The sequence below is a fragment of the Saimiri boliviensis genome, chromosome 4 (genome assembly GCF_048565385.1).
Source record: "Saimiri boliviensis isolate mSaiBol1 chromosome 4, mSaiBol1.pri, whole genome shotgun sequence".
NCBI classification, from domain to species: Eukaryota; Metazoa; Chordata; class Mammalia; order Primates; family Cebidae; genus Saimiri; species Saimiri boliviensis.
Window position 1 is genome coordinate 62,591,339 of NC_133452.1, and position 24,908 is coordinate 62,616,246.

The 24,908-nt window shown below is 43.4% G+C and overlaps 1 protein-coding gene and 1 pseudogene across 1 annotated transcript; both read left to right on the plus strand.

Annotated features, from left to right (window-relative positions):
- Window positions 1-1,986: 1,986 nt before the first annotated feature.
- LOC101034349 (large ribosomal subunit protein eL15-like) lies at window positions 1,987-2,690 on the plus strand. The gene has a single exon (XM_039467601.2). It carries the CDS (start codon window positions 2,002-2,004, stop codon window positions 2,536-2,538), a length of 537 nt encoding a protein of 178 aa, XP_039323535.2. The 5' UTR covers window positions 1,987-2,001; the 3' UTR covers window positions 2,539-2,690.
- Window positions 2,691-15,650: 12,960 nt separating this feature from the next.
- Window positions 15,651-15,731, plus strand: LOC120363516 (small nucleolar RNA U13; annotated as a pseudogene).
- The last annotated feature ends 9,177 nt before the right edge of the window (window positions 15,732-24,908 follow it).

Sequence of the window (24,908 nt, forward strand, 5' to 3'; positions counted from 1 at the left end):
GATTCCATTGCAGGTGCAATAAGAACCATTTATGAATTTTAAGTGGAAGTCTGATACGGTTTGGCTCTGTGTCCTCATGTCGAATTGTAATCCGCAGTGTTGTGGGAGGGACCTGCTGGGAGGTGATTGGATCGTGGGGGTGGTTTCTAATGGTTTAGCACCATCCCCCTAGTGTTGCCACGTGACTAAGCTCTCACGCTATCTGGTTGTTTAAAAGTGTAGCGCATCCCAGCCTGCTTCACTCTCTTCCTCCTGCTCCAGTCATGTAGGATGTGCCGGCTTCCTCTTTCCTTCTGCTGCGATTGTAAGTTTCCTGAGGCCTCCCTAGCCATGATTCCTGTACAGCCTGTGGAACTGTGAGCCCATTAAATCTCTTTTCTTATAAATTACCCAGTCTCGGGTAGTTCTTTATAGTAATGTGAGAACGGGATAAAGCCTGAGCAACATAGTGAGACCATGTATCTATGAAAAAAAATTAGCTGGTCTTGGTGGCATGTGCCAGTGGTCCCAGCTACTCAGGAGGCTGAGGTAGAAGGATTGTTTGAGCCCAGAAGGTCGAAGCCGTGGTGAGCTCTGATTGCTCCACTGCATTCTAGCCTGGGTGATAGAATTGAGACCCTTTCTCAAAAACAAAACAAAACAAACAAACAAAAACCAAAAAGAATTTTAAGTGAAGAGATGACATGATCTGACTTATGTTTTTTTTTTTGTTGTTTTTTTGAGATGGAGTCTCACTCAGTCGTCTAGGCTGGAGTGCAGTGGCACAATCTTGGCTCACTTCTACCTACACCTCCTGGGTTCGGGCATTTCTCCTCCCTCAGCCTCCCGAGTAGCTGGGATTACAGGCATGCGCCACCACGCCCAGCTATTTTTTTTTTTACTTTTAGTAGAGATGAGGTTTCACCTTCTTGGCCAGGCTGGTCTCGAACTTCTGACTTCGTGATCCACCCACCTTGGCCTCCCAAAGTGCTGGGATTACAGACGTGAGCCACTGTACCTGGCCTGACTTATGTTTTTAGATCCCTTTTGTTGAGAATATTGGAGTAGAGGAGATTTCAAGTGAAAGTCAGGTGACCAGTTAATAGTATAGTCCATTAACTCAGGAAAGAGATAAGGTGATATTGAAGATGGAGAGGAAAAGTCTGAGATAAAGATTATTTTGGAGGAAGAATTAGTGGACCTGGTATTGGGTGAAAGAAATGGCTAAGTCAGGAATGATGCTCAGGTTTCTGGTTTTCATTACTGGGTAGATGGTAGTGCCATCTATATAGAGAGGGAAGAATAGATATAAGAAGTTCTGGAAGGTATCTCTAAAACCCGGACATGTGCACACACACGTGTCAATGGAGAATTATGTTTCTCATGTCTTTTGGGAGGTATCATTATTTATAGATGGCAGTGTGGCTGCAACACGTTGAGGTGGTTTTGAGGTTCTAACCCACATGGTACTAGAAAGGGCTGAATTCTGATGATTTGCTTCCACCCCTTAAAGCATATGATGACTTTTGCTCTAGTCTCTCTTTAGAGTCCTTGCTGTGATACATGGCTTTTTGTTTATTTAACCATCATGGTTGGAAGCATGAGACTTGTGAGCTGTTCTGTGTTATAAGCTGAATATCAGAGGAGTTTGATATTATGCCCCATTATGATATCTCTCATCATGACCTCATAGCTACAGCGTGTCTCTTATTGCATGTTCAACAGAGTAGTGATGGATAAGAATAAATGACCTTTCTGAAGAGATGAAATGTATGACACTTTGGGATGAATGGTCCACTGATGGTTGTAGATCACTACTGAAGGGTAACAGAATATGCCACCTTAGCATGAGGATTATTTTTAGCTGAAGGCAATTAAGAAGAAACAACTATAAAAAAAACCTCAGGGGATCTGCTCTTCCATCCGCTTTTCATCGTCTTCCTCTTCAGCCATCCAGGCTCGGGGACCCTGCGTCCTCGGAAATAGGTCTCCCTCCTGTCTGGCAAGAGTTGGTAAGCCAAGATGGGTGCATACAAGTACATCCAGGAGCTATGGAAAAAGAAGCAGTCTGATGTCATGTGCTTTCTTCTGAGGGTCCGCCGCTGGCAGTACCGCCAGCTCTCTGCTCTCCACACGGCTCCTCGCCCCACCCGGCCTGATAAAGCGCGCCAACTGGGCTACAAGGCCAAGCAAGGTTACGTTATATATAGGATTCGTGTTCGCCGTGGTGGCCGAAAACGCCCAGTTCCTAAGGGTGCAACTTACGGCAAGCCTGTCCATCATGGTGTTAACCAGCTGAAGTTTGCTCGAAGCCTTCAGTCTGTTGCAGAGGAGCGAGCTGGACGCCACTGTGGGGCTCTAAGAGCCCTGAATTCTTACTGGGTTGGCGAAGATTCCACATACAAATTTTTTGAGGTTATTCTCATTGATCCATTCCATAAAGCTATCAGAAGAAATCCTGACACCCAATGGATCACCAAACCAGTCCACAAGCATAGGGAGATGCGTGGGCTGACATCCTGCAGGCTGAAAGAGCCGTGGCCTTGGAAAGGGCCATAAGTTCCACCACACTATTGGTGGTTCTCGCCAGGCAGCTTGGAGAAGGCGCAATACTCTCCAGCTTCACCGTTACCGCTAATATAAGTAAAGTTTGTAGAATTCATACCTAATAAACAATTTAGGACAGTCAAAAAAAAAAAAAAAAAAAAAAACCTCTCTGCCTTCCACCTATTCACCTAAACGCAGAACATAAATTCGGAAAGATATTCTCCTTTTCTTTTCTCCTAGGAAGGTCAAAGGCTAATTACCAGAGACAAGCGTAGACCCTTATCTGCCAAGAGAAGTTGATAAGGGATCAGAAGAATCTGTATAACTCACCTTACTAACCGTCCCTCATCTTCCATTAGTTTCTCCCACACATTTAGTGTCAAACAATTTGCCACCCTAGAAGCTCAAAGTCCCTTTCTTTGCCTTACCACTTCTCTACATACGTATTGTTCTTTTGTTAAAATGCTGTATGTGTCCAAGTTCTAAACACTAAGTACTCATCTCTGGTTACTCCCATGTATATGTATGATGCACGTGTTAATAAACTTTGTTTTTCTCTGGCTAGTCTGTCTTTTGTCAGTCTAATCTACAAGGTCCCAGCTGGAGAACTCAGGAGGGCTCCTTTTCCTCTTCTATACAGAAAGTTGACACAAAAGAGCACTAGCAACAGGGTAGCTATGACGTAGAGAGAACCAAAGAGTGGCTGCCTCACTTACTGGGTGTGCTAGCTTAGCTAGGTCAGTAGCTTCACTGACTCTGGTTTCTCCATTGGTGAAATATTTTGGGGAGGCATGGAGGAGCAGATCAAGAATCAAGTAACAGTATAGTATTAGAATATTCCATTACGCAGCCATCAAAAACGATGAGTTCACGTCTTTTGTAGGGACATGGATGAACCTGGAAACCATCATTCTCAGCAAACTGACACAAGAGCAGAAAATCAAACACCGTATATTCTCGCCCATAGGTGGGTGTTGAACAATGAGAACACATGGACACAGGGAGGGGAGCACTACACACTGGGGTCCGTTGGGGGGAAATGGGGGAGGGGCGGGTGGGTGGAGAGGTGGGAAGAGATAGCATGGGGAGAAATGACAGATACAGGTGAGGGGACGGAAGGCAGCAAACCACACTGCCAAGTGTGGACCTATGCAACAATCTTGAATGTTCATCACATGTACCCCAAAACCTAAAATGCAATAAAAAAAAAAAAAAAGAATATTCCAGGTTGTGTTACAGAGCTAAATAACTCTGAAATTCAGTGGCTTCAATGGCGTGGTACAAACAAAGTTGATTCATGCGTGGGCCAATGGGGATTCTTTCTGGAGACCCTGGGATCCATGTTCCATCTTCTTGTGATGTAACCTCAACACGAGACCTCCAAGATTGTTGAGGAAAGCAAAGAGAGGATGAGGACTGCATGGTATCTTTTTTTTTTTTTTTTTTTTTTTGAGACGGAGTTTCGCTTGTTACTCAGGCTGGAGTGCAATGGCGTGATCTCAGTTCACCGCAACCTCTGCCTCCTGGGTTCAGGCAATTCTCCTGCCTCAGTCTTCCGAGTAGCTGGGATTACAGGCACGCGCCACCACGCCCAGCTAGTTTTTATATTTTTAGTAAAGACGGGGTTTCACCATGTTGACCAGGATGGTCTCCATCTCGTGACCTTGTGATCCACCCGCCTCGGCCTCCCAAAGTGCTGGGATTATAGGTGTGAGCCACCGCGCCCGGCCTGCATGGTATCTTTTTAATGTTCAGACCTGGGAGTGGCTTATGTCATTTCCACCCATCCCTCACTGGCCAGTATTGAGTCACATGGCCTCAGTAGAACTGGAAGATAAGCTGGAAAAGGTAGTTTCTCAAGTGCAACAGTAAGAGAAAAACAAAATGGGATTTGGTGAAATAATGATACTTTATCAAATGTAGGTAAATGCATTTTATAAAATATTATCTCCAAGTTTCTCTGGTAATGATGCTTTGAAATGACTAAAATGGGAAAAGAAGTTAGTATGCAAGAAGTATAAATGACCCACAAGATGGATAGCCCTCCTCCGAACAATGGAAAAATAATTTTTCTTTCTAGAAGGCACAGAAAAGAGGCCTGTAGGGTGGAAAGTGGAGGATTGAGGGACTAAGAATTGGAATGAGATAAAATATTGTAGGGAAAGAAAAACTTTTCCTTCACCTGCTTAAGTTAGGTACCTTGAGCCTGGGAATTAAAATGACAAAAGACAGATGAACAGGAGAAAAAGCATGCAGATCTTATTTGATGTTAGTATTTTTACAAAGCACAGGGGACCTCATAGAAAAGAAGTGAAAACGCCAAAGAAGCAGTTAGACTCCAGGGTTTATGTACTATCTTGGCGAAAGGTGAAACGTTGCATGGAAGTCACTAGAAACGAAAGAGGTTTGAGCTTCTGGGGCAGTAAATTTGTGAATGTGACAGGGAAATGTCTGGGGGAAACTAATGGAAGATAAGCTTTGTTTGCGCAGAATCACTTTGGCACCAACTTTTCATCTCTGGTGATAAGAGTGTTCTCTTCTTCCTAGTACTGGGAAGTTTCTTTTCTCACAGGAAATTTATGTTCTGGTTTTAGGCAGAAAGAGGAAGGGCAAAGCGTACTTGTTTCTCGATTGCCTTCAGTTCAAAATAATCAATATGACAAAGTGGTGTGTTTTGGGATGGCATGTTCTGATCCCCTTCAGTGTCTTAGTTGGTAAGGTTCACAACTGTGATGAAAGGCTGGAGAACAAAGTTTTGTGTCTGAACTAAAAGCAAACGCCATTTTTAAGAGCCAACAATTTTGTAGCCAACAGAAAGGTAACGTTTACAACATTCATCTGAAGGCAGGAAGTTCCAAATGAACGAAGATCTTTTTTTTTTTTTTTGGCAAATAAAAAGCAAGAACTATTGCTGGGAAGCCTTTCCAAGTTAAACGTTAAGGATGGAAAGTGGCAATAAATGGAGATTTGCAGGGTGCCTTCTGCAAGTTAGAAAAAGTAAACAGTGTAAACAGTGTATTCTCTTCCATGATTTGAAGACATGGGGTAAGTACCCTGGGCCCAAGGCTCTTCAGTGGGATGTGTCACCATTCAAGATACAATCATCTTGGCAACATGTCTTTAGGAAGGAGGAATCAGGGTCCTTGAAGGCTCCTCCTTAACAATTCTGAGCTTCTCTCTGACCACTGCCCTGCTCACTCTGCTGCCGCCACACTACTCATTTGCCATTCTTTGACGATTCCAGCTATGCTCCTGCCTCCTGGCATCCACGCTAGCTCTCCCTCAGTCTGGAAAGCTCTTGGGTGGGATGTTCACTCTGCTAACCCCCTCAGCTCCTCCAGTGCTGCCTACTCTATTTAATACTTGTCCACTCTAACACATTTGGAGAGGTGGAAATGGGTGATGTCTTTCCCAACCCATTATAAGGGTCACAGCTGACACTCCTGTAACAAAAGGCAGATTAACAAATATAACATGTTTATTTTATCAAAATCAAAGTTTTGCATGACACGGGAACCTTCAGAAATGAAAACCCAAGGACCCAGGGAGAACTATCTGTTTTTCTGCTTAGGTTTGATGAAGAATAGACACCCTCCTGGAAATGTAATTGCCCAAAGGAGTGTGACCTAATGGTTATAAACTGAGGGCACGGCGGTAAGGCCTGTCTGTTTGGGTTCTTCCTGACCTCTCTGTGAAGCATTCCTTCCCCTTGGGAATGGAGCAGGAACCCTCTGGAGTGAGGGCTTTCAGGGAGAAGAGAAGAGAGTGACATTTCTAGGTTTTGTGACTTGCTTTTGGGGAGAAAGTTTCTTTGACCCCACCTTGGGGAAGAGAAATAATCCGGATTCGATAACTTGCTTTGAGAGGATAAAGACAGGCAGGAGACGGGAGGACAGGAGAAGGTCAGATAAGCCTTGCTTTGGAGGCCTTGCAGTTTTCTTTGGTTCAAAGTACTCAGCCCTCCAAAGCAACATACTTTTATAACTGTCCAGTGGGTTCACCTTGCCCACTACCTAGACAGAGCTGATTTATCAAGGCACAGGAATTGCCATAGCGAAAGAGTAATTCACACAGAGCCAACTGTGCAGGAGACGGGAGTTTTGTTATTATTCAAATCAGTTTCCTTGAGCATCCTGGGATCAGAGTTTTTAAGGATAATTTGGTGGGTGGGAGGCCAGTGAGTCAGGAGTGCTGATTGGTTGGGTCAGAGGTGAAATCACAGGGAGTGGAAGCTGTCTTCTTGTGCTGAGTTAGTTCCTGGGTGGGGGCCGCAAGACCAGATGAACCAGTTTATCGACCTGAGTGATGCCTGCTGATCCGTCATGTTCAGGGTCTGCAAAATATTTACTCATCTTTGGTTTTACAATAGTGATTGTATCCCCAGGAACAACGGGGGGGAGGGTTAGAATCTGGTAGCCTCCTGCTGCATGACTCCTAAACCACAATTTCTCATCTTTTGCCTAATTTGTTATATCTACCAAGGCAGGCCAGTCCCTAGGCAAGAAGGGGGTTTGTTTTGGGAAGGGGTTGTTATCATCTTTGTTTTTTTTTTTTTTTTTTTTTGAGACGGAGTTTCGCTCTTGTTACCCAGGCTCCAGTGCAATGGCGCGATCTCGGCTCACCGCAACCTCCGCCTCCTGGGTTCAGGCGATTCTCCTGCCTCAGCCTCCTGAGTAGCTGGGATTACAGGCACGTGCCACCATGCCCAGCTAATTTTTTTGCATTTTTAGTAGAGACGGGGTTTCACCATGTTGACCAGGATGGTCTCGATCTCTTGACCTCGTGATCCACCCGCCTCGGCCTCCCAAAGTGCTGGGATTACAGGCTTGAGCCACCGTGCCCGGCCTCATCTTTGTTTTAAATTATAAACAAATTTCCAGCTGGGGGAGGTGGCTCACGCCTGTAATCCTAGCACTTTGGGGGACCAAGGTGGGGGCATCACTTGAGGTCAGGAGTTTGAGACCAGCCTGATTAACATAGTGAAAACTCATCTGTACCAAAAATACAAAAATTAGCCGGGCATGGTGACACATGCCTGTAATCCCAGATGTTTACGAAGCTGAGACAGAAGAATTGCTTACCTGGGAGGCAGAGGTTGCAGTGAGCCGAGATCACACCACCGTACTCCAGCCTGGGTAACAGAGTCAGACTCTGTCTCAAAATAAATAAACAAAATAAAATAAATTAACTAATTTCCTCTCAAAGTGAGTTTGGCTTATGGCCAGGAATGAACGAGGACAGGTTGGAGCAAGCAAGATGGAGTTGGTTAGGTCAGATCTCTTTCACTGTCTCAGTTACAGTTACAGTTTTGCCCTGGCGGTTTGACTTTGGGGTATTGTTTTCTGAGCTCCAACAATTCAAGCATACTGTGTAGTTTACTTTTTATAATGTTTACTCTTTGCCTTCCCCCACTGGAATTCAAGCTCCATAAGGCAGTGATTCTTTTTTCTCTTTTTTTTCCACTGATCTGTCCCAAGCACTTAGTAGACATAACAAAGTATTCATTGAATGGAATCAAGCACAGAAATTACTAACTAGCTGCTTAAGGGTTAAGTGGCACACAGGTTTGTTTTCCCCGAAAACGGCTGTGAAGAGAGTTCTGGTGGCGCCAGGAAACCAAGATTGGGGGTGGAGGGGGGCGGGAATAGTATGAACATTTAAAGGGTCTTTTTGTATTGCTGATTTTCTATTTCAAGTGCTGACCAATGATGTTAACATTATTTAAACCCTACTTTTTAGTTTTGAAAGTAATTTATTTGAGGCGTTTTTCTTCCCTTTTAAAACAACTGAGCTCTGTAAAGAGCATAAGCTTCAGTTTCAGCTTAGGAGAAAAACCTTTAGGTAGAGAGAAAATAGAAACCAGCACCTCCATTTGATCTTTCCTGCCCGGCCTGTTTGAAGAGCTGCTGTGTTTGGACAATGGTGCGTAATGAGATCATTTCTGTTACTGTTTGTGAAGGACTTAGCTTCGCTGTGTTCTCCTGTGGGGTTAAAGAACCCGGACATTTTAGAGTGCGTTTTAAAAACTAAATACAGAGTTTCAGTTGCTTTGTGGCGGTTTAAAAGGGACAGCAAAAAAAGGCCATTGAGATAATTTTAGAGCTAAACTTCAACAGCTATGAATCCTTGTGAAAACATAAATCCATATTAAAAGAGTCGACATTTTATACGTACACTGTTTTTGACAGTATTGCTGTGGTTGAGGACGGTGGTTACCTTGAAACGTTACCTGTCCTCTAGAAGCACTATTTCCTTTGAATGAATGCCCTAATGTGCACCTTTGCCACCTAGTCCAGGCATTTAGTGTGAAATTTGCATTTGTTTAGCAACTTTTCACCTCCTCAGCATAAAAAAGAACACTTCTATCCTCTAAGCGTAAGTGTGGTTTACACTTTTGCATCCTTCAGGTGCATTCCAGACGATCTGGGGGATATTGACTAAGAGATGTGAGTTAAGGGTCTGGTGCCTCAGGCTCTAAGTCCCTCCATAGCCTGTTTTTCTGTTTTGGACATAGCACACGGACATGCCCCATTTAGCCATGTAAGTTCTACTCTGTGTTGGGCATTATCTCCAAATTAATTGTATCACCAGGCCCTAGTCATCAATTTTAGTATATTCAAGCTCTGTGAGTGTAGTGGGACATTTATAATTTTGTTTCAACTTGTAATTCCTTATCCAATAACACCGGTCGATGAGCCCCCTGCTGCTGCTTGATTAGAATGTCAGCTGTAATAAATAGCTCCTCCGCTACATAATTACTTTGTCACAACAGTCAGAATTTTAGTGAGCAAATTGGTAAAAATGAGAATGAGATTCGTCATCAGAGGCTGAGCCTGATTGTCACCCACAGCTTAGAGTAGAATCACTCCCTTCTTCAACAATGTTAGTGGGACACTTATAAAAATATTCCATAACCTTATGAACAGCAATCTTAAGGGTTTTTCCTGGAGGCGAGGGATCTGGAATTGGACATTTGTGATGGTAGAAGTTACCCTGCATTCTCAGTCTAATCAGATAAATTGTGCTGATTGCCAGAAACAGATCGCTTACGCAGAAGTCTCAGAGCCGTACTTGAACCAACCTGCCTGTCATGCTAGAGAATTATTTCTGACTCTACCCCGCCTTTCTTTGAGTAACTCATTCTTGTGCAAATAGGAGCTGCATTTTACATTTGTGTTCTCAGAGGTAAGAGAGAGACGTACTTTGCTGGGCGGCTGAGAGGCCTGGCATGCTAGGTGGCTCGTGACTCCCTTGACAGAAAATTGTCAGTATATGCTGGGAGAATTGTAAACAGGATAACAAAAGGAAGGAGAAAACAAAGCAAAGTCAGACTGAGGAAGGAGACCCCCTTCACCAAGCCTGTGCTTGGAGAAAAGGAGGAAGTAAAAGTTAAAGGTCAGCCAGATGAGGGCAGTGGAAGGACCGGTTAGCGCCACCGACCAGATTTAGAGGTTAAAGATTAAACTCCCTACTCCTAGCCACAGTCCTATCTGTAGATAACGGACATGGGATGGAGGAATCTTCCCCGGAAGGCGTTGTTTTTGCTCAACTGCTCAGACCCCTACCTAGTCACGTCTCCTACGCCTGCCTTATTGATCAGGAGCGTCTCACGTGCGCACTACTTAGATTATAAGCCTTTAAAAGGGCCAGGATTTTCTTTTTTAGATGGAGTTTGGCTCTTGTTGCCCAGGCTGGAGTACAATGGCATGATCTCGGCTCACCGCAACCTCCGCCTCCGCGTTCAAGTGATTCTCCTGCCTCAGCCTCTTGAGTAGCTGGGATTACAGGCACGCGCCACCACGCCCGGCTAATTTTGTATTTCCAGTAGAGATGGGGTTTCTCCATGTTGGTTAGGCTGATCTTGAACTCGACCTCAGGTGATCTGCCCACCTCGGCCTCCCAAAGTGCTGGGATTACAGGCGTGAGCCGTCGTGCCCCGTGGCCCAGGATTTTCTTTCTCCAGGAGCTTGGTTGTTAGACTTGAGCCACCACAGCTTCTAGCTGAATAAAACTGCCACTTTCTTTGCGGCCGCTCCTGCTACAAGATTAGCTTGAAAAGCAATTTAAAGGTTAAATTTTCACAGAAAAAAAAAAAATCTTAAGGTCTGCTAGAAAATTAGTATTTCTCATCTGTAATCCTAGCACTTTGGAAGGCTGAGGCGGGTGGATCACCCCAGGTCAGGAGTATGAGACCAGCCTGACCAACATGGTGAAGACGTGTCTCTACTGAAAATACAAAAATTAGCCGGGCATGGTGGCGGGTTCCTATAATCCCAGCTATTCAGTAGGCTGAGGCAGGAGAATCGCTAGAACCCGGGAAGCAGAGGTTGCCGTGGGCTGAGATTGTGCCACTGCACTCCCTCCAGGCTGGGCAACAGAGTGAGAATCTGTCTCAAAAAAAAAAAAAAAAAAAAAAAGGAAAAAAAAGAAAATTAGTATTTCCTAATCCTGAAAGTGTCTAAAAATTTATCTTTAGGCAGTTTCCATTTTGTTGGGTAAGCGGCAAAGAAGCCAGAACGTGTGGCAATTCAGTAGTATTGATTGTTCATATAAACAAATGTTCCGGTTTTACAGATTTGTCAGCTGCCTGAAAGTAGTAGCTAGTGACAGGGAAGGAAAACTATGCAGGGGTTTCAGATACCCTTCCTCCCTTAGCAACCATCATACTAAACATCAGGCCACCAAAGTACATTGATTTAGCTTATGACAGAAATTGTGGGGGTAGATAATAAAAATAGTTAAGAATTATTAGCGTCTGTCAGTAAGGGGTTTTCTTCAGCACTGTTTAATAACCTGACTGCGGCCAGGCACGGTGGCTTATGCCGGTAATCCCAACACTTTGGGAGGCTGAGGTGGGTGGATCACCTGAAGTCAGGAGTTCGAACCCAGCCTGACAAACATGAGGAAACCCCGTCTCTACTAAAAATACAAAATTAACCGGGCGTGGTAGTGCATGCCTGTAATCCCAGTTACTCAGGAGGCTGAGGCAGAAGAATCGCTTGAACCCGGGAGGCGGAGGTTGCGGTGAGCCAAGATCGCACCATTGCACTCCAGCCTGGGTAACAAGAGCAAAACTCCATCTCGAAAAAAACAAAACAAAACCTGACTGCAGTGGGTCATTCTAGAATTTTGGGTAATTATGGAATGGACCCCAGAAGCTGATCCCTTCTATCTGGGATCATTGAAGTCAGCCACAAGCCCATGTTGAGATCACCAACAGCTGAGGCAGAGAGAGAGAGCGAGAGAAAGAGATTTTGGAAGGGATACATTATTTTATATACAAATACAGAAGTGTGGATGTAGTTGTCATGAGAAGCATCAGAATTTTTTGAACCCTTCTACATTTTATTTATGGTTTTATTTTTATTTTGAATGATGTGGGTGGGGGATAGGAGGCAGTAATTTGCCGTTTAGCTGAGTCCTCATGCCTTTGCCCCACCAACGAGATCCATTGTTGCTGATTTTATAGGGGCCCCTCCTTACAATGTAATAGGGTTAATTCCCTTCTATTTTACTGTGCCTGTAAGCCAGCAACAAAACACAATTCCTGAGACCTATATTTGGCAACAGTGAACCAACAAATGGGTAAAACCTACCGAACGAGTCCGTCCTGTTTCCACAGGGTAACCAGGGCAAATGTGAGACCACACAGTTTAGAACAAGGTTTCAGGCTTCTCTTTTGAAATCACCACATCTTGGGTCTCCATTACCTTGAGTACTTTCTTGGTCTTTCTGAGTCTTCCCCGCCTATGTGCACACGTGACTGTGGTTAATGCTGCAACGTTGCCTCTTCTGGTAGTCTGGGATGTGTCAGATAACACCACCAATTTCTTTTATATAGTCCAGAGACGAGTCAATTTGGAAAATAATGAACTGAATTATAAGATGTAGCCATATCCCTTCTTAATTCTCTTAGATTTGATTTATTAATCCTGTTTGCATACAGTGATTATGGGCTGATGAGGACCAGCTTGTCCAGCAGTTTCTCAGCCACAGGTTTCTCAGGCCCTGTGAATGAAGAAAAAGGGCAGCTGAGCAGTACTGCGCCCACCCGTGTGCTTGGAACTCTCTCTCTCTGAGAGTTCAAAATCTGCTTACAGTTTCCATATTCTTACATGGTGCTTGTTGGGACTCAGAAAATGATATCTTAAAACCAAGGCCTAAGAAACAAATGTTTTTCTCTGACCTTTTCCTGACCTTCCCTTCATTTTCCCTTAAGGCCAGCCATGGAAAGTAGAATTCCTCTTCCCCAAGATGGGGGTCCATAGAAACCAGAACTCCCTTCTCCCCACAAACCAGCCATAAGATCAAAAAATACTACTCGAATCCCCCCCAGCCACCCCTACCTTTTTGTATAAAATCTGGCCACGAAGAAATGATCTTGGCCAGGTGCAGTGGCTCACACTCGTAATCCCAGCACTTTGGGAGGCCAAGGTGGGAGGATCACTCGAAGTCAGGAGTTTGAGTCCAGCCTGGGTAACATAGTGATATTCTGCTCTAAAAAAAAAACAAAACATTAACAGGAGACTGAGGCAGGAGGATTGTTTGAGTCCAGACATTTGAGGCTGCAGTGAGCTATGTGCTTGTGCCATTGCACTCCAGCTGGGGCAACACAGCAAGATTCTGTCTCAAAAAAAAAAAAAAAAAAAAAAAAAAAAGAGAAAAAAAGAAAGGGAAGGAAGGAAGAAGGAAGGAAAGATAGGATCTGACTCACCTTGTTTGACCGTAGGTTATAAGAACTATTCCAGAGAGGGTCCTGCCCATACCTGGAAGGCAGGAATCCTGCACAGAGGCCAAGAAGAACCTGAAATGAGAGGTTTTGCTGAGTTTCCCTACTGAGCCTATTACCATCAGCTTATATCCTTTTTGCCCGATCGTATTTCTACGCAGCTATTTATACTTTGTTGAACCTAAACATAAAAATGAACAGTTTCCCCTGTATCTTTGGGTTTTCATTCCAAAGGCTTCCATGTTACACAAAACCATGATAAATAAATTTGTGTGCCTTTTCTCTGAATAATCTGCTTTTCGTCAGTGATTTTCAGGGAACCTTCAGAGGGCAGAGGCCGCCATGTGTTTCATTCCAGGCTTTGCGGAGGCTGGAACACGTCTATTTCCTGGGCCTAGTGCCATAGCTGTAGTAATCGATTCTCTTTAGAACTGGAATGGTCAGGTTGTTTCAGGACTCTGATCTGCTTGACTTCCTTCCTAGGACCCTTGAGAGTTTTGATACAGAAGCTTCCTTCTCTCCAGTTTTCAGAAATAGAGAAGGCCTTTCCAAGAAAACAGGGAGGAAAAAGGATAGAGAAGGCATTTAATTCAGAAGGATAGACAGATCTTTTATCTATCAAACCACAAAATTATAACAAGTGTAGTTTAATGATCTCAGTTGGCTTTATTGCTGTAAACCAAAAATAAAATTCTTTTGCTTTTTTCCAAAAATAAAATTCTAAGCCCCCAACCATTTGAACAGGCCCCTCCTCTCAGCCAAAGTTAACCTGTAAAACTCATTCCAAAGTTAACCTGTAAAACTAGTTCAGGCCATGATGGGAAGGGGCAGTTGGATATGCCTCATTACCATTAACATCCACACATATCTTAAGACTGATAGAGGGGCAGGCGTGGTGGCTCTCGCCTGTAATCCCAGCATTTTGGGAGGCCAAGCTGGGTGGATCACATAAGGTTGGGAGTTTGAGAACAGCCTTACCAATGTGGAGAAACCCCGTCTCTACTAAAAATACAAAAATTAGCCAGGTAGGGTGGTACATGTCTGTAATCCCAGCTACCTGGGAGGCTGAGGCAGGAGAATGGCTTGAACCCAGGAGGTGGAGGTTGCAGTAAGCCGAGATCGCTCCGATGCGCTATAGCCTGGGCATGAAGAGAGAAACTCCGTCTCAAAACAAACAAACAAAAAAACCCTGATAGAACAAGCTCTTTGAGTCCGATAAGAAATATTTACCATCTATTCTCTCTGAAGCCTGCTACCTGGAGGCTTCGACGGCATTAAACCTTGGTTTCCACAACCCCTTATCAAAACCCAGATAATTCTTTTTTTAAAATTCCAGGTCTTTTTTTTTTTTTTTTTTTTTTGAGACTGAGTTTTGCTCTTGTTGCCCAGGCTGGAGTGCAATGGCAGAATCTCAGCTCACTGCAACCTCCACCTCCTCTGTTCAAGCGATTCTCCTGCCTCAGCCTCTGGAGTAGCTGGGGTTATAGGCACCCACCAACACACCTGGCTAATTTTTCTATTTTTAGTAGAGACGGGGTTTCACCATGTTGGCCAGGCTGGTCTCAAACTCCTGACCTCAGGTGATCCTCCTCCCTTGGCATCCCAAAGCGCTAGGATTACAGGTATGAGCCACTGCTCTGCCTAAATTCCAGATCTTTAGGTAGTAACTGAACCAACTGTCAATCAGAAAATCTTTGAATCTGCATATGGCCTGGGACCCTCCCCCCCTCCCCGCTTCCAATTGTCACACTTTTCTGGACGGAACCAGCATACGTCTTACATGATCTGATTGATGTCTTATGTCTCCTGAAAATGTATAAAACCAAGCTGCAGGCTGACCACCTTGGGCACACGTCATCAGGACCTCACGAGGTGTGTCATAGGCGTGTCCTTAACCTTGGCAAAATAAACTCCTAAATTAATTGAGACTTCTCTCAGATACTTTTTGGTTTACATTGTGATTCTAGAATCAGGCAACACTTCATCCTGTAAAACAGAATGTAAGTGTTCCAATGAGCTGAGCAGTGGGGGTTGGCTTTACAGACAGAAAACGTTGAAGAAAGCAGATTGGTCATTTCAAAGTTACTTTCCTTGTATGGCAGAGACAAGGAAACAAAACAACAGTAGAAAGATAATGGATTAGTTAGCATGAGGTTACTTCTGGCTACCCTTTCTGTCTAAAGATTAAAGCAGAGGGAATTTATCATTATCAGGCCAATTAAAGATTGAAACTGGCCTGTTTCGGAAGATGACTGTTCTCTCTCTCTCCTGATTTCTTGAAGGTCAGATAATGACTTAGTTTAGTGACTTGGAACTCTGCATGAGTGACTCCATTTTGATTTTTAGTCTGGTCTGTTGGGGCCTAGCACAGGAGCTTAGTCCAGAAAGTGGCCTTCTCCTTTCGTAGTTCATACGTGTGATGATTGGGTGTTCATGCTTGTGTGTGCCATGTGTCTCCCTCTAAACCTTTCTGACATGAAAAAGGGGGAAAAAAAAAAAACAATAGCCTCCTACAATTTTATTTAACATATAGGCCATGGAATGGGATAAAATATTCGCATAACATAGATGTGATAAAGGACTGGAATCCAAAATGGGCAAAAGACCTAAAAAGACATCTCACTAAGGAAAACACAGGCATCCTTTTTTTTTTTTTTTTTTTTTTTTAATTCTTCTGCCTTCTTTCTTTTTCTTTTCTTTTTTTTTTTTAAATATATATTTTATTGCATTTTAGGTTTTGGGGTACATGTGAAGAACACGCAAGACTGTTGCATAGGTACACACATGGCAGTGTGGTTTGCTGCCTTCCTCCCCATCACTTATATCTGGCATTTCTCCCATGTTATCCCTCCCCAACTCCCCACGCCCTGCTGTCCCTCCCCTAGTTTCCCCCAACAGACCCCAGTGTGTGATGCTCCCCTCCCTATGTCCATGTGTTCTCATTGCTCGACACCCACCTATGAGTGAGAACACGTGGTGTTTGATTTTCTGTTCTTGTGTCAGTTTGCTGAGAATGATGGTTTCCAGGTTCATCCATGTCCCTACAAAGGACACCAACTCATCGTTTTCATGGCTGCATAGTATTCCATGGTGTATATGAGGCATCCCTTATTTTATTGCACTTCACTTTATTGTGCTTCACAAATCGTGCTTTTTTTTTTTTTTTTTTTTTTTTTGAGACGGCGTTTCGCTCTTGTTACCCAGGCTGGAGTGCAATGGCGCGATCTCGGCTCACCGCAACCTCCGCCTCCTGGGTTCAGGCAATTCTCCTGCCTCAGCCTCCTGAGTAGCTGGGATTACAGGCACGCGCCGCCATGCCCAGCTAATTTTTTTGTATTTTTAGTAGAGATGGGGTTTCACCATGTTGACCGGGATGGTCTCAATCTCTTGACCTTGTGATCCACCCGCCTCGGCCTCCCAAAGTGCTGGGATTACAGGCTTGAGCCACCGTGCCCAGCCTAATTTTTTGTATTTTTAGTAGAGATGGGGTTTCACCACGTTGACCAGGATGGTCTCGATCTGTTGACCTCGTGATCCACCCGCCTCAGCCTCCCAAAGTGCTGGAATTACAGGCGTGAACCACCACGCCCGGCAGCTTTTTTTTTTTTTTTTTTTTTTAAAAAAACAGATTGAAGGTTTGTGGCAACCCCTGCATTGAGCAAGTCTATTGGCATCAATTTTCCAATAGTATGTGAACACTTCATGTCTTTGTGTCTCATTTTGATAGTCTTTGCAATATTTCAAGTTTATTCTTATATCTACTGTGGTGATCTATGGTGAGTGATCTTTCGTGTTACATTGTCATTGTTTGGGGTCCACAAACCACACTCATGTTAGATGGCAAACTTAATTGATAAATGTTGTGTGTGTTCTGACTCCTCCACCCGCTGGCCATTTCCATCTCTCTTCTGCTCCTCATGCCTCCCTCTTCCCTGAGACACAGCAATATTGACATTAGACAGATTAATGACCCTACAATAGCCTCTAAGTGTTCAAATGAAAGGAAAAATCACACATCTCTGGCTTTAAGTCAAAAGCTAGAAATGAGTATGCTTACTGAAAAAGTCATGTCAAAAGCCGAGATAGGCCGAAAGCCAGGCTTCTTACACCAAACAGTTAGCTAAGTTGTTAATGCAAAGGAAAATTTATTGAAAGAAATGAAAAGCACTATTCCAGTAAACCCACAAATAAGAAGAGAGCGAAATAGCCTTCTTGCTGATATGGAGAAAGTTTGGTGGTCTGGATAGAAGATAAAAGTCACAGTGTTTCCTTAAGGCAAAACCTAATCTAGAGAAAGGCCCTAACTCTTTTTAAGTCTACGAAGGCTGTGAGAGATGAGGAAGCTGCAGAAGAAAAAGTGGGAGCTAGCAGAGATTTAAGGAGAGAAGCCAACTTCAAAACCTAAAAGGGCAAGGTGAAGCAGCAGGTACTGATGGAGAAGCTACACTAATTTATATAGGAACCCTAGCTAACATAATTGATGAAGGTGGCTACATTTTCAATGTAGATGAGCAGTCTTCTATTAGAAGAGGATGCTGTCTATGACTCTCATAGCTAGAGAGAAATCAATGCCTGGCTTCAAAGCTTCAAAGGACAGGCTGACTCTCTGGTTAGGGGCCAATGCTAATCACTTTAATGTGGCTGGTCACTTTAAATTGAAGCCAATGCTCATTGACAATTCTGAAAACCCTAGGGCCCTTAAAAATTATGCTAAGTCTTTAGTTGGGCATGGTGGCGTATGCCTGTAGTCCCAGCTACTTGGCAGGCTGAGGAAGGAGGATCATTTGAGCCTGGGAGATCGAGGTTGCAGTGAGCTATGATCATACTACTGCACTCCAACCTGGGTGAAAGAGTGAGATGCTATCTCAACTAAAAAATAAAATAAAATAAAATCAAAAGGATTTTGCAAAATTGACTTTGCTTATGCTCTATATGTGAAATAGCAAAGCCTGAAGGATCATGCATGTTTATAGATGGTTTACTGAATGTTTAAGCCCAGTATTAAGACCTACTACTCAGAAAAAAAAATTCTTTTAAAATATTTCTGCTCATTTACAATGTACCTAGTCACCCAAGAGCTCTGCAAGGAGACTAATCTTGTTTTATGCCTGCTAACACGACATCCATTCCACAACCCATGGATCTCCGAGTAATCTTGATTTTCGAGTTTGTATAAAAAATACATTTTGTAGCTGCCATAGACAGTGATTCCTCAGATGGATCTGGGCAAAGTAAACTGAAAACCTTCTGGAAAGGATTCGTCATTCTAGATGCCATTAAGAAAATTCATGATTCGTGGGAGGAGGTAAAAATATCCATATTAATGGGAGTTTGGAAGAAGGTGATTCGAATCCTCAAGGTTGACTTTGTGGGGTTCAAGACATCAGTGGAGGAAGTCACTGCAGATGGTGGCAGAAATGGCAGATAACTAGAATTAGAAGTGGAGCCTGAAGCTATGACTGAATTCCTGTAATCTCATGAACAAATTTGAAGAAATGAGGAGTGGCTTCTTATGGATGAACAAAGTAAGTGTATTTTTTTTTTTTCCGTGATAGAATCTACTCCTGGTAAAGATGACGTGACCATTGTCGAAATGACGACAAAGCATTTAGAATATTGCATGATCTTAGGTGATAAAGCAGCAGCACAGTTGGAGAGGACTGACTCCAGTTTTGAAAGAGGTTCTATTGAGGGTAAAATGCTAACAGACAGCATTGTATGCTACAGAAAAACCTCTTGCGAAAGGAAGTGTCAATTGATGTGAAAAACTTCAGTTTTCTCTTGTTTTTTAAAATTCTCACAGCCACTCTACCTTCCAGCAACCACCACCCTACGTCAGCAACTACCAACATTGAGGCAAAACCCTACACCAGCAACAAAATTATGACTCACTGAAGTCTCAGATGATCGTTACCATTTTTAGTAATGTTTTAAAATTAAGGTATGCACTTTAAAAAATACATAATTCTATTGCATACTTAATAGAAGCTTGGAATATAATGTAAACATAACTTTTATATGTGCTGGGAGGCCAAAAACTTCATGTGACTTGCTTTTTGGAGATGTTCACTTTATTGTGGTGGTCAGTACTGAACCCACAATATCTCTGAGGTGTGCCTGTATACCAATGGCAAATGAACACATGATTTACCATCAGGGAGACGCATATCCAAACAACAATGGGATTCTGCTATGCCCTATTAGAATGGGTAAAATACAAAACACTAGCCGGGCGCGGTGGCTCAAGCCTGTAATCCCAGCACTTTGGGAGGCTGAGGTGGGTGGATCACGAGGTCGAGAGATCGAGACCATCCTGGTCAACATGGTGAAACCCCGTCTCTACTAAAAATACAAAAATTAGCTGGGCATGGTGGCACGTGCCTGTAATCCCAGGCTGAGGCAGGAGAATTGCCTGAACCCAGGAGGCGGAGGCTGCGGTGAGCCGAGATTGAGCCATTGTACTCCAGCCTGGGTAACGAACGAAACTCCGTCTCAAAAAAACAAAACAAAACAAAACAAAACAAAACAAAAAAAAAACACTAACAACACTGAATGCTGACAAGAATGTGTAGCAACAGAAACTCTCATTCATTACTGGCAGGATTGCAAAATGGTACAGTCACTTTTGAAGAAAGTTTGGCAGTTTCTTAAAAATTAAACATTTTCTTAAGATCTAGCAATTGTACTTTTTGGTACTCCGAAATGAATTAAAAATATGTCCGCACCAAAATCAGCACATGCTTTATTCATTATAACCAAAACTTGAAAGCAACCAAGGTGTTTTTTAATAGGTTGGGTAAACAAACGATTGTACATCTATACAACAGAATATTAGCACTAAAAAGCAATGAGCTATCAAACCATGAAAAGACATGGATGAACCTTAAAAGCATATTGCCAGGTAAAAGAAGCAAGGCTGAAATGGCTATATCTACATACTGTATCATTTTAATGATTAATATGTAACAGTGTGGAAAAGACCAAATTATGGAGATAATAAAAACAGTGGTTTCTAGAGGTGTGCGGGAAGGGAATAAGAGAAGGATGAACAATTTGAACACGGGATTTTTAAGGTAGTGATATGATTTGGATCTGTGTCCCCACCCAAATCTCATGTTAACTGTAATCCCCTAGGCTGGTGGTGGGGCCTGGTGGGGGTGATTGGCTCATGCGAGGTGGATTTTCCCCTTAGTGCTGCTCCCATCATGGTGAGTGAGCGCTCATGAGATTTGGTTGTTTAAAACCATCTGGTGTGGCACCTCCAGCCTCTCTCTCTTGCTCTTTCTCTGGTCATGTAAAGTGCTGCTCTCTCTTTACCTTTCACCATGATTGTAAGTTTCCTGAGGCCTCCTCAGAAGCAGAAGCCACAATGCTTTCTGTATAGCCTGCAGAACTGTCGGCCAATTAAACTTCTTTCCTTTATAAATTACCCAGTCTCAGGTATTTCTTTATAGCAATATGAGAATGAACTAATACAGAAAATTGGAACCAAGGAGTAGGACATTGCTATAAAGATACCTGAAAATGTGGAAGTGACTTTGGAATTGGACAATGAGTAGAGGTTGGAAGAGTGTAGAGGGCTCAGAAGAAGACAGAAACATGAGGGAAATTTTGGAACTTCCTAGAGACTTGTTGAATAGTTGTGACCGAAGTGCTGACAATGAAGTCCAGGCTTCATTGTGCATATCCCTGGAGCCCACCTAAGGAGGGCTCAGGTGGAAATGAGGAACTTATTGGGAACTGGAGCAAAAGTCACATGTATTACGACTTAGCAAAGAACTTGGAATCACTGTGCCCCTGCCCTAGGGATCTGTGGAACTTTGAGAATGATGATTTAGGGTACGTGGTAGAAGAAATGTCTAAGCAGCAAAGCATTTGAAAATCAGCCAGGCTGCTTCTAACAACCTACGCTCATATGCATGAGCAAATAAATGATCTAAAACTGAAACTTATATTTAAAAGGGAAGCAGAGTGTAAAAGTTTGGAAAATTGGGTATAAAATGGCCATATGGTATAAAAGAAAAGTCCAGTTTCAGGGGAGGAATTCAAGCAGGCAGTAAAACTTTGTGTAATTAAAAGGAAGGCAAATGCTGATAGCCAAGACAATGAGGGAAATGCTCAGAAGTATTTCAAAGATCTCTGCTGTAGCTGCTCATGTCACAGGCCCAGAGGTCTAGGAGAAAAGAATGGTTTCATGGGCCAGCGAGGCCCAGGGCCCTGCTGTACTGTGCAGCCTCAGGACATGAAGCACTGCATCCCAAGCACTCTAGTTCCAGATGTGGCTCAAGGGGGCCCAAGTACAGCTCAGTCCACTGATTCATAGGGTGCAAGCCATAGCCTTGGTGGCTTCCATGTGGCGTTAAGCCTGTGAGTGCACAGAATGCAAGACTTGAGGCTTGGGAGCTTCTGCCTAGATTTCACAGGCTGTATGGAAAAGCCTGGATGTCCAGGCAGAAGCCTGCTACAGAGCAGAACCCTCAAAGAGAACCTATACTAGGGAAGTGCAGAGGGGAAATGTGGGGTTGGAGCCCCTGCATAGAGGCCTCAGTGGGACACTGTCTACTGGAGCTGTGAGAAGAGAGCCACCATCCTGCAGACCCCAGAATGGTAGATTGACCAGCAGTTTGCATCCTGCACCTGGAAAAACTGCAGACATTCAACACCAGCTCATGAGAGCAGCTGTTGGAGCTGAACCCTGAAAATACCCAGGGGTGGAGCTCCCCAAGGTCTTGGGAGCCCACCCCTCATACCAGTCTATCCTAGACGTGAGACATGGAGTTAAAGTAGATTATTTTGTAGCTTTAAGATTTAATGACTGCTCTGCTGGATTTTGGACTTGCATGGGGCCTATAGCTCCTTTCTTTTGTTCGATTTCTCCCTTTGGGAACAGGAGTATTTACCCAATGCCTGTAACACCATTGTATCTTAGAAATAGCTAATTTGTTTTTGATTTTACAAGCTCATGGGAAGACAGCACTAACCTTGTCTCAGATGAGACTTTGGGCTGTGGACTTTTGAGTTAATGCTAGAATGAGTTAAACTTTGGGGGACTGTTAGAAAGGCATGATTGTATTTTGCAATGTAAGAGGGACAGGAGATTTGGGAGGGCTCAGGGGTGGAATGATACGGTTTGGATTTGTGTCCCCACCCACATCTCATACTCAATTGTGATCCCCAGTGTTGGAGGTGGGGCCTGGTGGGGGGGGGGTGATTGGATCATGGGGCAGATTTTACCCCTTAGTGCTGCTCTCATCATAGTGAGTGAGTGCTCACGAGATCTGGTTGTTTAAAAGTGTGGGGGACCCCTGACCCTGCCCTTGCTCCTTCTCTGGCCATGTGAAGTGCTGCTCTCTGTTTACTTTTCACCATGATTGTAAGTTTCCTGAGGTCTCCCCACAAGCAGAAACTGCTGTTTCCTGTAAAGCCGGCAGAACGGTGGGCCCATTAAACCTCTTTCCTTTATAAATTACCCAGTCTTAGGTATTTCTTTATAGCAGTGGGAGAACAGGCTAATAGAGATAGTGAAACTATTCTGTATGATACATATATTAGTCCATTCTCACACTGCTATGAAGAAATACCTGAGACTGGGTAATTTACAAAAAGAAGTTTAATTGTCTCATGATTCTACAGGCTGTACAGGAAGCACAGCAGCTTCTGGGGAAGCCTCAGGAAAGTTTCAATCTTGAAAGAAAGCAAAGGGGAAGCAGGTACATCTTATATTGCCAGACCAGGAGGAAGAGAGTAGGGGGAGGGCCTATTACTTTTAAACAACCAGATCTCATGACAACTTTAGTATAAGAATAGCACTAGGGGGATGGTGCTAAACCATTAGACACCGCCCCCATGATCCAATCATCTCCCATCAGGCTCCACCTTCAGCATTAGGGATTACAATTCAATATGAGATTTGGGTGGGGACACAGATTCAAACCACATCAATACTGTAATGGTGAATATACGTCATTCACCATTATACATCTGTATAAACTCATACCATGTATAACACCAAGAATGAACCCTAATGTGATGTATGGATTTTAGTTAATAATAATGTTTCAGTATTGCCTTATCAATGATTACACATGTACCACACTAATGCACTAAGAAGTTAACAATAAGGGAACTGGGAAAGTTTGTGGGAGGGTTGAATGGAGACCCATAATTTCCACTCAGTTTTTTGGAAAAACTTAAAACTGTTCAAAACATGAGTCTATTCATTAAAAGAAAACAAAAAGATAGATCTGAAAAGAGTGTGGGAAGAAGGATGCCATGAGAGTAGACAGGGAAAGCGTGGCCAACACAAATATGAATCTTTCTGTGTAACCACAGGGCATATTTCTGATGTGGTGTTTCCTGGCACCCAGGAGGTCAGCAGATGGGTTGAAGTTACTGGTCAATGGAACAGCAGTCTGGTGTTCACCATCTTAGAACTACTAATGGTATCACAGACTAGCATCTAAGGGGGGTAGGGGAAGAAGAAAAGAAGTTTTCAACTGAGTTTAAAGGCAGGGAATAGAAAAGTCCAGAAGCTTTTGTAGTGCATAGCACTTGAATAGCTTTTCAAATAAACCTTCTGAAGTTCTGGAGTTGTAGCTAGAGCTGTCAGACTTGAGCAAACTTGAAATATAATGATTATGAGATTTAAGGTGTAGGCCTGTGCTGCATTCACAATATTTATCCCACGTGTTTGTGTGTGCATGTGTGTGTGTGCGTGTGTGTGTGTGTGTGTGTGAGAGAGAGAGAGAGAGAGAGAGAGATGACAGAGAGAGATAAGAGAAGAGAGTGCCTGCCTGAGATCTAGACCAGGCGTCCCCAAACTACGGCCCACGGGCCGCATGCGGCCCCCTGAGGCCATTTATCTGGCCCCCCCACCCCCGCACTTCAGGAAGGGGCACCTCTTTCATTGGTGGTCAGTGAGAGGAGCACAATATGTGGCGGCCCTCCAACGGTCTGAAGGACAGTGAACTGGCCCCCTGTGTAAAAAGTTTGGGGATGCCTGATCTAGAGAGATCAAAAGGAAGGACAGGTTATGTTCATCTTCACTAATTCCTTGAAGTGGCAGAGTCTTAACCTGACCTGGCTTTTCTTTTATATTTACTTCATGGAACTACCCATATCTCTTAATCAATAAGTATTTGTACTCACATTTTTAAAGGCCACTTCCTGCTTCTTCCTCTTTTCCCAGTGCCATATACATATATAAAAAAACGCTGCTAGTATATTCAAAATCTTTCCTGTTGCCATGTTGCTATTACATTGCTTACTGATTTTTTCCCCTCCTTCTTAATGGTATAACTATCCTTTCCTGGATAGATGGAATCTACTAGTATTTCATCCTCTGCCATCTGGCTTATCACTGGTTTGGAGACACAGCTCTGAGATTTTAGGTAATTTCAGTCTGAGATGACCCAAATATTGTAAGGGGGGTCAAAACAATAGAGTGATCAATTTTCACAGCTTTGTACCTGACAAGTTTAAAAGGCAACTGCTACTTTTGGAAGAACAGAAAACACGTGAATGTTGTCTTATGGAGAACCAGAAGGCTAGAAGAGGATATGGTTCTTGTCCCAGCCAAATGTGTGATCTTGAGAAAATTACTTAACTTGCCCAAGACTCAAAGGTTTTATATGTAAATTAAAGATTTTTCCTG

Excerpts from the sequence above, each read along its gene's own strand:
- LOC101034349 (XM_039467601.2), top strand. The coding sequence starts at position 2,002 with ATGGGTGCATACAAGTACATCCAGGAGCTATGGAAAAAGAAGCAGTCT.